The 16,890-nt window shown below is 44.4% G+C and overlaps 1 protein-coding gene across 1 annotated transcript in view; it reads right to left on the bottom strand.

Moving 5' to 3' along the window:
* The window catches only part of LRRC1 (leucine rich repeat containing 1), a 140,030-nt gene extending 123,954 nt beyond the window's left edge, over positions 1-16,076 (bottom strand). The window contains exon 1 of the mRNA XM_045844096.1: positions 15,773-16,076. Coding sequence (XP_045700052.1) covers positions 15,773-15,931 — 159 coding nt within the window. The 5' untranslated portion in view covers positions 15,932-16,076. The remainder of the gene's footprint in view (positions 1-15,772) is intronic.
* Positions 16,077-16,890: the final 814 nt, after the last annotated feature.

Genomic DNA, 16,890 nt, shown 5'->3' with positions numbered 1-16,890 from the left:
AGCATATGGCATGAAAAAGCATCAGCCTATCAAGTCTGAGCCAACCAGTCAAGTCATTTCCCATCTGACTGACCTAAGTAAAGAGCTCAGCCTCAGTCAGTTTTCTCATCTCTAAAACAGGACTTTTAAAAACCCTCCCATATCAGGCTTACATGAGAACCAAACAAATTCTATTTAAGTGCCCCATGGTCCAGCTGGAATACGGCAGGCAGGCAGTAAAGAGCTCCTGTTGGTTTTTTCAAAACAATACCTAAGAGTTGGTTCTGCTCTTCCAAGGGCAGGGCAAGTTATCCAGTGTGTGGGCAGTCCAGGCCCAAGGCTTCGGAAACACTTCCTGCCTTTTGGCCATTTTACTCCTCATTAACACCTCTACTAAGAGGCCAGAGGGAGAGGAGCCTTCCTTCTGTCAACATGACTAATGGCGTGGTATCTTTCTGGGCTACTGTTGACCCTCTGCCAGCAGGATAGGCTGACTCAGACAGCACAGCCCTGCCCCTCCCTCTCAGGTGGACAGAAAACAAATGCAACAAGCCTGGGGAGCCAGTTCTGAGTCTGCAGCCACACGGTTCCTCTGGGCAGGAGGCACCAGGCTCATACTCAACCAGCCTGCTGGCATGGTCAGACCCTCAGAATAAACTTATTACGCCAAGGTGCAAGAAGAAGTATTTGAGGATTTATGCATCTAAACTACTGCACAAAAAATATAAAAATTTTTATGTGAAAATACAAAAATATATATTTGCAATGCAACAGAAATTCTTTAAGAATTTCCTGTGTATAAGGCCCCAAATTCCTTAATGCCTAGAACAGAGACACATAAAGTAAGCCCCTGATGACAAAATAATAGAAACAAACAGATGCATGGGTAAGTCAGACCCTAATAAATGGCATGAGAGTTGTAAGCTGCAAGGGGCTGAAGGACACTGAGACTGGGCCATGACTGTAGATATGGAAGGGCTTCACAGAGGAGGCATCATCAGCACCAGAGAAGAGCATATGCAGCAGAGCACACCATATGAACAAGGCCACAGAGGTCTGGAACACGTGAGACCACCAAGCCATAGAAATTTAACTATTAAAAAGTACATCAGAATTTAACAGTCTTGAAAATAAGCATATGTAGTAATTTAATCTTTATAAAATCCTATTTGCTTGTTTTTCTTCTCTCATAAAAATTTCTCACACACAGTGAGAATAAAATGTAGGAAAAATGTGTACATGCACATTTTTTTTTCCAAAGAAAACTTTGAAACAGAAATTATTCCTACTACAGACTTTTCCTGAGCAGATGGTCTCTAAGCTTTTGGCAGCGGACAGAGGGTTCACTAGAGAGAGACATAACAACTCTGTACTACTTGCTGATGGGAGAGAAGGTGTCTGCAAGAACCAGGCAGGCTCACACTGTATGTCTCTCTTCCTTCTTCTTGCAGCAGACACTGCACCTCACACCTATTTCCAGCTCCCTCATTCCTATTCCATGCCTTTCTTGCCCACCTGCCTCCCACTATAAAGGGCGGGGGGGGCAGAAATGGGGCTGGCCCTGGGACTCTGTCTATTCTTTTCCTTAGAATGTCCCCTGTGAGGGACAGCAGGAGAGAGGCCCAGGAAGTCCCACAGAAGTCACACCAGTGCCCACAGCCAATCTGCTAAGCCAACCCTAAAACCACACTCTCCTGAACCCAGGCTTCCTGACCTGTGAGGTCACTAAATACCTCTTTCATTTAAGGCAGTTTAAGTTGAGATGTGTGTTATTTGCAGTCAAGAGTATTCTAAATACACACACTCCTGTTTCTCCAAGGTTGAACCCTCTCTCCATAAGGGGAAAACTACCAGTGAACTGAAACCACAGAAGTTACCTGAAACTGCTCTTCAACCAAATTTACTTGGAACCTACACCTGGAAATTGAAATAAAACATTTTAGGATGTATAAATTTTAAAAGACCACAAAAACTGCATAACCCTCTGCTATATTTATCTTACAAAATGTCTTTACACGCCTTTTCTTGTTAAACAGTAAATTATTAAAGAGGGGTACGATGGGTAAGGCTGACGAGTAGGGGCTGGATTAACTTTTCTCCTGACTTCTGTGTATCTTCAGTGAACCACGAGTTCACTGGCACAGCAGTGCCAGAGATACAGGGCATAACACTTTCCCCGTCCCTCCTCTTGCCATTTCAGAATGAAGTTATATTGAAACTCAGGTATGGGAATAACCATAACATGATACTAGGTAAGGTGAGCCTATTGTAAAATGCATACTTTCTATTAACTTAATCTTGTTAGCATTCATTTGGGAAGGTACTGGCATATGTATAGTCCCAGAAAGTACATTAGAACGTCTTTATAATACTGGCATTTACAGTCAAGACTAATAACTGCCTCATCAGCTAATTCTCTCATATCATGCTTTAACGATGGGGACAGTGTACTAGCTGAATAATTATGAACAGGATTATAATGGGGGCACTGCTATGATAAAACCAGTGCTCATTATATTCAGTAAGACTTCCCTCCTTTTCCCAAAAAGATGTGTTTCTAAGAGTGTACAAGGATACTTACTTTCTAAAGGTAAAAAATCCAGCACCAAAAAATGGGTGCCACTAATCTTCTTTGACAGATTATGCTTGAGTGAGCACATTAATATTTATTTGGTGACCCAATTCTTAAAATAATATTTCATCTCAGTAGTCTTTTTCTTAAGGATGCAAAAATACCCCAGGAGTCTTGGGTGCCTCTCTATTCCCTTTCACAGATCCGACATGCTCCTGGCTCATCAGGTGGCTTTTGACGCAGCCAACAATGATCTCCCCAAGTGTGACCTGTGGTTAGACATAATGGCTCCTGAACCAAACCACATTGGTTTGACCCCCAGCTCTGCTACTTAATAGCTGTGTGACCTTAGCTAGTGAATTTGTCTCTGTGTCCCAACAGTGTCCTCAGTGGTAAAATAAAGCTTTTTATGTAAAATGATGATACAATTGCTGTGAGGGTTAAATGAGCTAAACATGGGGAGAACAGTGCAAGGCACACTGCTCGAACGTTTGCTGTCTTTAGTGTAATTATCATCACTCAGGCTTCCTACCCTAAGCTCCAGGTCTCATGAAAACGTTCACCACGCCCCAACTCCAGTACTTACCAGTTCCTACACTGTCATATTCTCTCTCCCAGTCCTCCTTAACCTGGTAAATGGCTCTGCCATCCCCCAAGTTGATAAAACCAAAAACCTACATCCAATACATCATCAGGTCTTGTATACCCCCAAGATATATCTCATAACCCACTGCCACCATCCCTGTCCAAGTCACCATAAGCTCTTCTCTAGAACCTTTCAATAAAAAGCCTCCTCTCCAGGTCTCCCCACTTCCTTCTCTTCCTCCCTGCAAACTACTCTCTAGCCAGCAGGCATACTGAACTTTCTAAAGCACAAATCAGACACCTTATGAGCTTATGACCTGCTGCCTTACTTCAACTGACCAAAAAAAAAAAAAAATCCAAACTCTTCACGGAGGCCCCCAAGCCCTGCATACGTGAGCCCCACCAACATCTTCCCCTTGATTTCCTACTCCCTCCCTGTCATACCAAGTGTTCAAGGCACACTGGCCTTCTTTCTGCCTGCATACTCTTCAAGTCCTCCCTGAGCCTTTGCAAGGACCCCTCCACAGTCACACGGCAGCCCCACCGCCATTACAGGAAATGTCACCTTCTCAGACAGGCCCTCCCAGAGTTAAGCCAAAACCTCCCCATGCCACTCTCTACTGCATGTTCCTATTTTGTTTTGGTTTTTATATATAGTTTTCATCACTACCTGAAATTCTTATTTGCTCATCTATTTACTGGCTGTCTCCCTTACCTAGAATGGAAGCCCCATAAGGACAAGGCAAGACATCTACCTGCCTAAACAGAACTACTCCTGAATCCAGCACTCATAAGTATGTGAGGTGAACAGGGAAGGAGGAGGGAGAGATCTAGCCCCAGTCCTATCCTGAATCATGCTGCCTGGGAAGCCTGACACCCACATCTAGTCAGGAAGCCAACTACTACTCAGCAGAAAGCTGTAGCCTCTGATCCTAATATACTCCTTGAGAAGCCACCTTGGTCTGCCATTAACCCATACCTATCCTTAGTCATTGGTCCCCAAGCTAAGTTCCCCAAAATACAATCTCTCAGGTACTTGAATAAACCCAGTGATAATTTCAAACAGTCACCTCTGATTTGCTTGAATTCATTTTAAAAGGAGAAAAGTTCTAGCCAAGTTGCTCATTTTACCTCACTTCTGAAAGCTAGGAAAATGCAACAGACACAGGGGAAAGAATTCAGTGTTCAAAGGCTGTTGGGGCGGAGCGGGGTGGAAGGGGGAGGTCTGTGTTAACCAAAGAAAATCTGCTGATCTTTTCCCCTTAATTGGCTCTGGGAATCAACAACTGACCACGGAAGGTTAAGTATTTGGAACAGCTCCTCCTTATTATCTAATCCTTGATTATAATGATTAAGCCCAGACTTACGGCTCTACTAAACCTCAGCAAGCAACCTCACAGAGCACGTGCACAAGGGAGAGACAGTCTCCTAAGGTTAGTGTTGTGGCATCAAGTTATAAAAATTTCATAAAATTACCATCCAAAGAAGCCAGAATTCAAAGGAACCTTGAACATCACTGACATCACCCCTTCATCACTCAGATATGGAAACTAAGTCTCAAGAGATTGTGTGATTTGCCCAAGGTCACAATGCTAGTGCGGGATGGAAAAGGGACTGGAACCCAGGGCTGACTTCACTCCAGCACGATGCCAGCCCTACATGCACGAACTGCAGAAAGCCCGGCTTTTCCTGGGGGCATCTTCAAGCTCTCACTGATACGTCTGGCTCAAACCCATTTCTAAATCCACTCCCCAAGAGGGCTGGAAACTACCCCAGGAATGCTGCTCAAATATATATTAAATGTCTGCTCTGTGCCAGCCACCCTGGGAGGCAGCAGAAATGCAAAGGTGTGCAGCTTTAAGGAACTCGCTTTGATGGGCGATGGAGATAATTACAAAGAGGTAAGAGTAATGGCACAGATGTCCCCAAAGACAGAGAGGAGGTAAGGAAAGACTTCCTGGGTCCCACGGGATAAAGAATAATGTGCCAGGCAAAGAAGTAAAGAAAGAGAAACTGACAGTAGAGAAAGGAAGAAAAATGAAGACTCAGAAGAAATGATATGTCAATAACTAAGGGCAGCTAACTCTTCCTGAAATGCAAGGTTCGAGTCGGAAGGAGAGGGGAGATAAGGTGGAAGGAGGGCAGAGGACAAAATGTCGCCAGGTTTCACCCGGCAGGTGTGAGAAGCCAGAGCAGCAGGAAGTTATGCCAGCACATCTGTCTTTTAGAAAGACCACTCTGACCAACCACTGAGAAAGGATTTGAAGGGGACAAGAATGAAGTAGTTTGAGTCTCTACCATAAAATATTCAAGAATGGTAACAACAATGATCAAATTTTATTGGGTACTCTCCATATAAAAGACACTGTTCCCAGCACTTTATACATATTAACTCATTTAATCTTCATATACCTCCATGAGGTAGAGACTATTATGGCCTTATTTTTACAAATGAGCAAACTGAGGCACAGTGAGGCTGAATTAGTTATCGAAGGAGTCAAAACTAAGAGGTTAATCACCTAACCATTAAACAAACTTTCTCTTCAAGCAAAAAGTTCAGGCCTCGGCCAACACTTCACTGGAAGGGACAGACAGACGGAAGGGATGATCCCCGCAGTCATCGCAACAAATTCATGTCCAAGCTTCATGTCCCCCTATCCTGCACACTGTCCTGCTCTGCCCTTCTGCTCCAGAAACTGAACCAAGTCAACCCAAAGTAAGGCTCTCTGCTCCATAACATCGCATCACCTCACAAAAGCTCCTTGTCTGCCCTCCCCTGCCTGGTCCGTGACGCAGCATGCACACACCACGCAACCATGTTACTCACACCCACCTGCACCTACCTTTAGTGAAAACCAGAGTCCTGCTTTCCTGATCCCCCAAAGAGCCAACTCCAAGGGTCCACAGCAACTCTTAGTCTGCAGACCCCTATGGCCCTGAGCTACATTAAAAATTTTATGATGCTAAACTCCTCTCCCCAACTAAAGAGTGTAGGCTACTTGAAGGTAAGAATTACATGTCAGACTTCCAAAGATTGGAACAAATAACTGATTAACTGATGAAAGTCTATCCAAAGGCTTGAACAGACTTAGAAGGAGTCACAGTCAAGGATAAAGGGAGCAGAGATGACAGAGCCAGATTCCATGCCTATTGTTCCAGCCCCCAGAAAGATCACAGGACTTGGAATCAGGAGTTGGAGATGTAACAGCCCATGTTTTCATTTTGCCTTGACACATCATTTTACCACTTTAGACTTCATTCCCTTAGCTCTAAGGTAGGTAGATTCTATAATCTTTAGGCCTCCATTCAACTTCTTTTTTAAAAACCTTTGACAATCTACCAACATCTGTTAAAATTTGTAAAATGAATACCCTTTCATCCAACAATTATGCTTCTTGAAGTTTATTTATCTTAAAGTACCATTTGCACAGTTGTAAAAAGTAATATGTACAAGAACATTTAATCCAGTGTAGTTCATCATTGCAAAACATTAGAAACAACTTAAGTGCCCCACAATGGGAGAAGAGTTAAATAAATCAACTGTGATACAGTTAATACTACGGAATACTACAGCACCAGCATCGACATCGATACATACTGACATGGAAGTTGTGCAAGACTCAGTGTAAAGAAAAGAAAAAGAAAAAAAAAAAAAGCAAGTGGCAAAGCAATTTCTACAGTAGGGCTCCTTTGTTAATTTTATTTCTTTTAAAGATTTTATTTATTAATGTTTAGAAAGAGGGAGAGGGAGGGAGAAAGAGAGGGAAAGAAACATCGATGTGTGGTTTGCCTTTCGTGCACCCCCAACTGGGGACCTGAACCACAACCCAGGCATGTGCCCTGAAATCTAACCAGCTACCTTTTGGTTCACAGACTGGCACTCAATCCACTGAGCCACATCAGCCAAGTTCTTTGTTAATTTTAACAATAATAAATATATGGTGGTGTGTGAAGAGAAAAAATCTAAAAGGATACATTCTAAAATTGTTCATGGGAATCAAGGAGAATGTCACTTTTTAAAAATTGTGTGAATTCTTTTAAGCATTCAACACAGTAATGACAAAAAAAAAAAAAAAAAGGCCACACCATGGCCCAAAACCAGGCCACTTGCACTAATGGCATGAGCTTCAGGGGTTCTAGTATCTTCTCAATGAAATCAAGAATCTTCCAAATCAAGTACAGCCATCGGTGCCCAGGTCACATCCTCAGAAGTTCAGAAACTACTTTCTGGCCTTCACAACTGTTCATCAGACTTGAGCTCCTAGTTTCCACCTCAAGTCAGCTACCAGTCCCTCCTCATGACCTTCTCCCAAGAAGTGGGTGAGGACTGTGAAAGAAAAGTGACCAGAGTGGTCAGGGTAGACAGAGTCCTCTTCATCTGGCCATACTATACAGTAATCAGCCTGGAGCACGCTGTAATTAGGTGTAACACCTCCTTTCACCCACCAAATGACAAATCCATTCCTTTCAGTTCTTGGAAACAGAAATGTCAAATTTCTTCCAACTGAGTCCCATTTCTCTTACATCTCTAAGTTACAGCCTAGATAAGGGAATTCTTCAAAATAATGAGAATAAAGGTTTTTTTAAATATTCCATCTTCAAGGAGATCAAAGTATTTTACACTACACACACACACCATTAGATTTCTAAAATACCACATGCAATAGTAAATTACCATTCCTGTCCCCTAAATAATACCCATGAAAAAGTAAATGGACATCCAGGAGTCTCTTCTGTGCATTTACTAAGATCTGGTCCATGATCTCATCATCCCTCATAACTATCATATGAAGTAAAGGACAAACACTTCTAGCCCTGAGTTCCCAGTAGAGTCCTCAAATAAGCAAACTTTCCCTGAGCAGAGAGAGAGAAGACTGCAGTGCACACTAGATTCTCACCCAAAAGAGCCTGATGCCTCTGTTCCATGGCATGAAAGATCATGGTTGAGATTTTTGTCACCACGGCTAAGAAATGTTTACACTGCTATTTCTGACTGTCCTGCGTAAATATCAGCTATACTTTACCCTCAAAATTTCAAGTCTGTGGTAAAAGGTCCTCCTTAAGGAAATCCCAAGTACCTATTTATCACAGTACAGAAGCTGCAAATTCTGGCAGCAAGGATAATACACTGGAAGGTTATTAGGAGGGGTTGAGATAGCCCATTCAAGCTAGAAGTCACTGGGGAGAAAGGAGGGAATTGTGCAAGCAGGCTCACTTTGCTAGTTTACCAGTATGACTCAACTGTGTCAACTCTAGAAAAGCTTTATTAAGTGAATAGTTTTACTTTTTGTCAAAGAATTGAGCTATTGATGTAAAAAGACATGCCATCAATGAGTTGATTTCCAAACTACTCTAAATAACAAAAATGGTCCCAGTATTAGTCTTTTAAAGCATCAGCAGAGGATGGTAAAACTAAACTTCATGATAGAGTACACACAGTATCATGTTACTCAGAAAAACAGAATCCATAAGGTTACCAGTGTTACTACTATAATTACATTTTTATAAACTTGATGACCACATCTATCTGAAACCAAAAATAAACAAAGTTTTCCCATCCATAGCACATCTGGCTGTCCATCTGCCACCCAAGTCAATCCTACATAAAAACTTGCGAGGCTTGGCCTTGGTCAGTAGCTCAGCTGGTTACAGCATCATCCCAATATGCCAAGCTTGCAGGTTCAATCCCTGGTCAGGGCACATACTAGAAGCGACTGATAAATGCATAAATAAGTGGAATAACATGCCCTGGCTGGTGTGGCTCAACAGATTGAGCACCGACCTGCGAACCAAACAAAGGGTAGCCAGTTCATTTCCCAGTCAGGGCACATGCCTGGGTTGCAGGCCAGGTCTCCAGTAGGGGATGCGCAAGAGGCAACCACACATTGATGTCCCTCTTTCTCACTCCCTTCCCCTCTGTCCAAAAATAAAAAATAAATAAAATCTTTTTTTAAAAAAATAAATGGAATAACAAATCAATGCCCCTCTCTGTCTTTAAAATCAATTTTTAAAAAAGAAAAAAAACTTGCCATGTCTTAGGGAGCAATTCACAAACTGAATGCAGACACACCCCATAATCAAGGACAACATGTCCATAAAAATAAGATAAATGCTTCATACATAGTGTCCCCCAAGGATTGATGAAGTACCTCAAGTGGTTAACACAACATGGAACATGGCACAGCGGAAAAAGCACTGGACCAAAAACTCCCTTTGTTAACACCTTAGATAAAGCCATCCCCTGGACATCCAGCAGGCTACCCTTTCCTCTGGCCTAGACCACTGCAGCGGGCTCCTGACAGGTCTCCCTGACACCATACTTCACTCTGACCCAGATTCTATCTCTAAAACAGACAGCTAACTGTACTGCACCTCTGCTTACACACCATCCACAGCCCACCTCTGCCTACAAAACATCTCCTTAGCAAGACTCCCATCACTCACCTACCCTCATCTTAGCCACCTGGAAAGAACTGGTTTTAGCAACAGCGACGTGCTTTTTCCCCTCCTTTCAGTCTAGTATGAATATCACCACCTCTAAAGCCTTCCCTCAGCTCCCCAGAGAATGGAAGCTACCTTAAAGTTGTCATTGGAGTCTGCAGAGACTCCCTCCTCAGCATGTCACACTGCCACACCTCCTTTCTCCCAGGTGGGCTCCCAGGTCATGAATGCACACGGAGCTGGAATCCAATACTCCAGAACTGACCTTGACCAAGTTTGTTTCTTTCTTTCACCTATTTATTTTTTTTAATTTTTTAATTGTAGTTTACATTCAGTATTATTTTGTATTAGTTTCAAGTACATAGCAGGGTGGTTAGATAATCATGTACTTCACAAAGTATTCCCCCTCATACTTCCAGTACCTGACTGGCATTTCACATAGTTATTAAAGTATTAGTGACTATATTTCCTATGCTGTACTTGGCCATGTTTCTTAAACAAGCCTCTTGAATAACTTTCTTAAATAAATCTCAGTTTCTGCATTTGCAAAACTGAAAATATAATGGCTCAAGTACATTGTTATTTGGTTTAAGGGAATAACAATTTATGTAGAGCACTTAATACAATGTTTGGAGTTCAGTAAAATTTCAGTAAGTGATGGCTATTACAATTATTATTAATATGTAGCAGATACTCATTAAATGTTTCTTAATCAAAAAGACTCTAAGTTTACAACTTTTCTAGGTCTGTTCCTCACCTGTAAACTGTAGGGGGAAGAAGGGAGGGGGCAGGTTTGTAGGAAAAGAAGAGTCATAAAAGAACCAGAAAACAATTAAGTGCTAAACTGTGCAATAACAACAGTATATCTGCCAAGTGAGAACTCCTTCCCTAACTTGAGAAATGTGCGATCACCACTATAATGGGAAAGCACTCTCTTGGACTCTCTTCCTCCTAAGCTGTCTTAAATTATTTTTATTACAATGTAATTTAGTATGGCCAAACATCAAACTAGGTAGGCCCTCCCTATGCTTAACTCTTATAAAACTATAATGTGAAGCAATTTAAAAATCTGGTAAAAACCAATAAAAGATAACTCAACATTTATTTAACATGACAGATGGTGGTGATGCAATCTTACAGACACTGCATGGCATGGCTGCTCACCATGTATTAAATACAATACCAACTCAGAGCAAGGACCCTGAAATTCACCATGGCTACCCCCCGTGGGCTCTGTAACCCCTTCAGCTAGTCATCACTCTGTGAAACCTTTGTTCACACAACCTCCAGCCATCATCTGACCCAAACTTGTGATTTCTGTAGTAAGTCCACATCCATTCTCTTCCCCTTTGCTACAAAGGAGTGCTAAATCAAACACGGACACTAAAATCTTACAGTACTACTCATCAGTAAAGTTATCTAGTTATTTTAAAATCTAATTATTTTTAAAAGATTAAAAAATTTAATTCTGGTTTTAAAAAATGAATCACAAGCTTGCAGGGAAAAAAGTCTTCAAGCTCCAGTTTAAGAAAAAGAAATGTTTTATAATAAAAGTGTCCTGCCATAATATCCAGAAAGATCTTAGACCTAACTGTGAGTTCTTTGCATGCATTATCTCTTTATCCCCCAGAAGAGCGCTATAAAGCGGGCACTACTATCACACGTGGGGAAACCAAGGCTTGAAGAAAGCATCCTGGTGGTGGAGCTGCTATGAACTGATTCTAGCACCCTCCCTCTCTGCTCCTTCACAACAAGCCCTAAAAGCCTCAGCAGAAGAGGACCAGCAAGGAACAGCAGGAATCCAAGGGAAACCAGCCAGGTGGGACAGAGAGACTGAGAGAGGACAGATAGTATTTTGAAGGAAAAAATGACAGGACTTAGTGACAAGATGAATGGCAAGAAGGTAAGTCCGTGAACCTGTGAGACAGGAAGAATGGCTGCCCCATCCTTCAGAAATGAAACTGGTGGGGAAAGAAGCCAGGTTAGGCTTCTAACCTAGAAGACAAGGTTAGAGACAAGACATGGTGGGTTTAAGACAAAAGGGACTTGCACCAAGTGGGGTAGATATTCTCTTAATAATTTCACAGCTGGGGATGTTGAAGTCACATTCATAAATACTTTAAAAATATAAGGAGGTCAAAAGTGTCAAACACAGAAGAGGTAGAAAACAAAGACTGGCAAGAGAAGAATGCTGAACTGACTGACTCTGTGCCATTACTAACTTCAACAGACTGGCGTGCAGTAGAAGTCAGACTGTAGGAAGGGGAATGACGCTAGCTAAGAGACAGGGGCAGTCTTCCCATGACACCATGGAAGGACTCATTAGAGTGACAGGCACTGAATATCCGCTATGTACCAGATATATGGTGTCTTGGGTTGGGCCATGAACAAAATATCCCTGCCCTCATGGAGCTCATGTTCTAGCCAGAGAGACTAGAAAAAGTAAACAAGTACATAGTCTGGAGTTAGGTTTCAGTGAGTGCTCTGAGAGCTAGAAAAAAAAATAAGGCAGGATGTGAGAAAGGATAAGGGAAAGGTGCAGGTGTTTGAAATAATGTCATCTGGCCATCATGGAAAGTACTTTAATTGACTTCTAAGAGGAAGTGAAGAGATGAATCCAGTTTTTATGATACAAAGGTCGAAAGCATTGGCTCAAAATATCTGCTGCCTATTACACTAAGCACACATATCTGAAGGTGATCAAGAATCAGTGCACACTGAGGGGAAAACTGCTGACATCAAATACATAGAAGGAGTACAGAAGGGAAGGGAAGGAACTTATAGAGGAAGACAAAACAACTTCACCACTAGATGATCTTTACTTCTGAAGTCATTTCCAACTTGAATATTTTCTGAGCATATCAGAAAAGCATAGATGCTGGGGCGGTGATATGCTCAAGGAAAGGAAAGAAGCAGAGAAGGAAGATTTGTGTTGCACTCAGCAACGTTCATTCAACAGATAAACAGCTGTTGATTAAGCAGGACCTATAGGGTGCTAGGTTCTGTGCTCTCAAGGGTGAGCAAAAACATGGGGGCAACTCAAGGAGGTTCAAGTCTAACCACCTCTGTTAATACACATCCCAAAGGGATGCAGCTGGGGAAGGTAAGAAAAGCAGGTGAACGGAAAAGGTATGGTGAGACTATCTTCCAACTGGGGACAGGCTAAAGATGAGTGAGCTGAACCTTCCCTACAGAATAGCAGCACTGAGAAGCTATCACGAGGTGGAACCACTGCTGAGGATAGTTGGTGTAGGTTCAAGAAAAGGTTAGAAGATTAGGTAAGTAACCATCAAGTTTGATAACTGTGGTGCCTGCTCCACCCTGCAGTTACCACATCTGTACTAAAACCATCTGTCTCCCCACAAACCTGTGAACTACTCATAGGAAACATACCTTCTTTAATCTCTAGCAGATAATGAAGGGTCAATAAATGTTTCATTGAAGCCCAGCTTTAATGACTGAAACAGTTTGATGGGTGTGAGGCCAGATTCCCGCTAGGCTGGACAAAGCTGTTATAGTTGGTGGGCCCATGTACAGGACAACCAGCCTGTATCTGTACCTGACCAGCTGGACAGACCTGAAAAAGTCACTTCAATTCTGAGTCTCAATTTGTAAAATGAGGGGGATGGAGCAAATCAAAGGTTGCAGACTTTTCAGTGGAGACAAGATGCTTTTCATTAAGCCGAAGCCTGGGGAGTGTATGTATCTTTGCTGCTGAGGTAGGGTTACAGGATTCCCCTTTCGGCTGTGCTTCCAAATATATTACAGAGAACATGCCACCAGTATGGCCACCACCACAAGAACTTGGAGATTTTTCAGCAAGAGAGGCCCACTGGTGATGTGGCAGGTAAGGAGACAGAGGTTGGTGGAGGGGGCAGGGACAGCAGTGAGCAGTGCTGAGTCATAAAGATATCAGAGGTGAAAGATCTGATGGCCCAAGGAAAGACTTGAACTGTGAATGAAATAGAGAGCAGGCTGACAGTGGGGATTGCAAGGTGGGGGAGGGGGCAGATGGATGAGGGGGACAAGGAAAAAAGAAAAAGAACTCACAGACTCTGACAACAGTGTGGTAATTTCGAGGGGTGGATGAGGGTATAAGGGGATAAATGGTAATGGAAAAAAATTTAAAATGAACTATTAAAAATAAAATTAATCTTTAAAAAAATGTAAAAGAATTATCTGTGTTTTCAAGGTGGTTGTTCATGTCTGGCTTGCATACTCCCAGGCATACAATAAATCAAGGAGAAAGAGATTCTGTATCACTTTAAAACTATAAAACTAACAAGAGCTGTAAGAGAGATAACCACCCATACGACCACCTTTAGACTGAAAACTGTGTTCATTTACTGTATTTACAAAGTGCAATTGGACTATATTTTGAGCTTCTCAGAAGTTTCCATTTAGGATCAGTAGAAATCACTGACATTTCCAAAACCCGTAATTCCCATACCAAGTGAAATCCCCAACATTACAGGAAAACCCACAACCTTTGCAGAAGGGAGTGAAAAGCCAATCTAGTTAAACAAAATTTTCTAGTTTTTCAAAAGAAAACAAAAACACCACAAAGAGCGCTGAAACATTTCTAGTTGAACAGCTTTTTACTCAATCTTTAATAACTTCATTCTGAAGCCCTTACAAAGCATCAAATTACATATTCTGTTGAATATATTTCTGGCAATTCACACCTAAAATTTATTACAATTTAAGGCAGTTAAGTGAGCTTATGACTTTTAAGCTCAATTTAAGAAAAGCTAAAGGCCAGACAAAACCATGAGTTTGAAAGTGCCTGCAAAATAATAAAAGCTTGAGAGAACTGGATGGCTTTTCTGCTTCTAAGCTAAATAAAGCCTGGGGGGCTTTGCAGAGATCCTAGTGAGGATAATCCCTATGATTACACGGAGCAAAGCATCCAATCACTTCCACACGAACCAAGGAAAATTAATCCAAGAAGAATAACAACATTTGAAATATTAAGAAAAGCACACAGTTCTGCTTTTTAAAACTTAACTCTGTCAGCTCTGGAGACCTATCAGGTCATTCTAACAAGTCAGAACATTTGAATATTGAGTGTTTCTGTGACGTCTTGGCTTTGTGTTAACTGAAGGACAAGCAAGTTATCTGCGTTCCAACGCTGAGGGCTTCAAGTCCTCTCCGGACTCCCAGAGGCCTCCCTACTTCCTGCACACCTTTGGATTATTGCACACTGACTTCCTGTACATCCCTGGATTTGGAATACCTACCTTCTTAAGGGTTACTCAAACTAAGTTCCCGAGGCAAGCTCGAAGGTTGAAAGTTTGCAGTCCCTGACCCATCATTAAAGCACAGCATGTGTTGCTCGACAAGTTCGGCCGCAGCAAACTGATTAATTTACGTAAAACACACAACTGCTAGGGAACAAGTCTGTGGCACCAGTCTGAGCGGCTGAGTGTGGCCGCTGCGGGAGAGGGCCCGCGGGGCAGAGCCTCTGCTGGCGCTCACCGCGGCTGCTTCCACACAACAGGTCCACGAGGGCAGGTCCAAGCGGCGGGCACCTGGGCACCTGCCCCAGCTCTCCAGGTGCAGGTCTCCTCCTGCCCCCAACCCCCACCCCCTCAACCTCGCGGCCGCTCCTGGGGCTATGGTAGACCGGCCAAGCTACATCTCTCCCAAGCACGATACACCGCGATAAGGCCCGGAGCACATTCCTCACAAGATGCACAGATAGAGCGGCTCACTTGCGCCAGCCCACCTTCTCCAGGACCTGCACTGGCCAAAGAGGAGGCACTCCCGGGCCAGTGGCTGGAGAGCGGGGAGCCGCGTCCCGGTCCTTCCAGCAGGAAACAGCCCGAGCCACCTGGCTCCTTACCTGCCCGGGCAAAAGTGCCAGGTGTTAGTACCTAGGCGTGTACCTAAACTACTTATCTGCTCAGAATACCCCCCCAAATCGCACAGGCTCTAATGACTAATTAAAAAACATAAAGTCAATTTGTATAAAATGGAAAAAAAAACTTTTACGGAGCGAGGGTGGGAGGAAATAAAAGGAAGAAGCAGGTGGATGCACGTATAGGTGATCCAGTGGGACCTGCCGGCCGGATCTAGAGGTGAAAAGAGGACGAGTGGAGCGCGGAGAGGACAGAAGGGAGAGGAGGAGGAGAGGGCTGGTCTGGCTCGGCCGTGCTCCTCCAAGGCAGCGCTCAGGTGAGGCCGGGCACTCACCTCGGGTAGCTCTCGAAGCTGGTTGGCGTCCAGCAACAGCTCCTCCAGGCTGCGGGCGTAGCGGTAGATTTCCTCGGGGACGTAGACCAGCGAGCAGTGGCGCTTGTCGATGGTCTCCACATGACGGTTGCACCGCCAAAGGGGGATGCAGTGGAACATCGCCGCCCCCGCCGCCGGGTCCCGAGCCGCGGAGACCCGGGCTCTGAGCCCCTCCGCCCGGCGGCTCCGCTCCGCCCGCTGCCCACACCGCGCTCGTTGGCTCCTGTGCTCTCTCGTTCCTCGCGCAGACCTTCGTGGCCCGAAACGCTCCCAGGAACCTCCGGCGGGAGCCACAGCCACGTCCCTGCGCCCCGGCCCGCCAGCCGGTGCGTCCCCTCCCACCCTCCAGTCTCCGCGCCGCGGCTGCTACTGCCTCGCCAAGCTTCCTACTCCAAGGCTCCACGAGACTGAGCATGCGCGCTATTGGGCGCGCGCTGAGGGCGTTACCCCGCCCGGGGATGCTCCGCTCCGGGTTTTCCTGGCGACCTGGGCCAGGAGAGGGTCTTGGAGCCTTGCGGCCCCCTTTGCCCCTACTTACTCCTGGACTTGAGGAGTCTCTGGCCCTCCGAGGAAGCCAGACTACGAAGGAGACTAGTGCAAAGATGAGGCAGGGGGGAGGCAGCCTGAGAGGAGCAGAACAACTTTGATTTTTAGTTTTACGGGCTCTTCTCGCGCGCTCCCCTTCCCCAAAACAACTTTCCCTTCCGGGGTCAGGCTGGACCGCCCCGAGGCGTACCTTGCGCGCTGTGGGCGCCCTGAGCCACGGGACGCGGCGTGGCGGTGAAGCGTCCCCACGCGCAGGCTGCTGCTTTTCTGGCCACTTGTGTGCTCGCTGTTGACAGAAGCCCCAGAGTGTGAGTCCCGCATGGCGGCCCGGCCCTTGCCGTGCCCTCTGGTTCGCGGGCACCGCCTGCAGGCTGTGTAACCTGGGAGCACATCTTCAGTAATCATTGTTTATATACGTAGTAAAAGGAAACCCCCATGCCACCAAAAGCATAGGAATGAGAGAGCCTAAGAGATTCTCATAGGTGGGGATGTACCCCAGCAGGGGCTCAAATGTAAAAACGAGCTGGCAAAGG

Source organism: Phyllostomus hastatus, unplaced genomic scaffold (genome assembly GCF_019186645.2).
Source record: "Phyllostomus hastatus isolate PE091 unplaced genomic scaffold, TTU_PhHast_1.1 phas_contig_40, whole genome shotgun sequence".
Taxonomy (NCBI): domain Eukaryota; kingdom Metazoa; phylum Chordata; class Mammalia; order Chiroptera; family Phyllostomidae; genus Phyllostomus; species Phyllostomus hastatus.
This window is presented reverse-complemented; position numbering and strand designations above follow the sequence as displayed.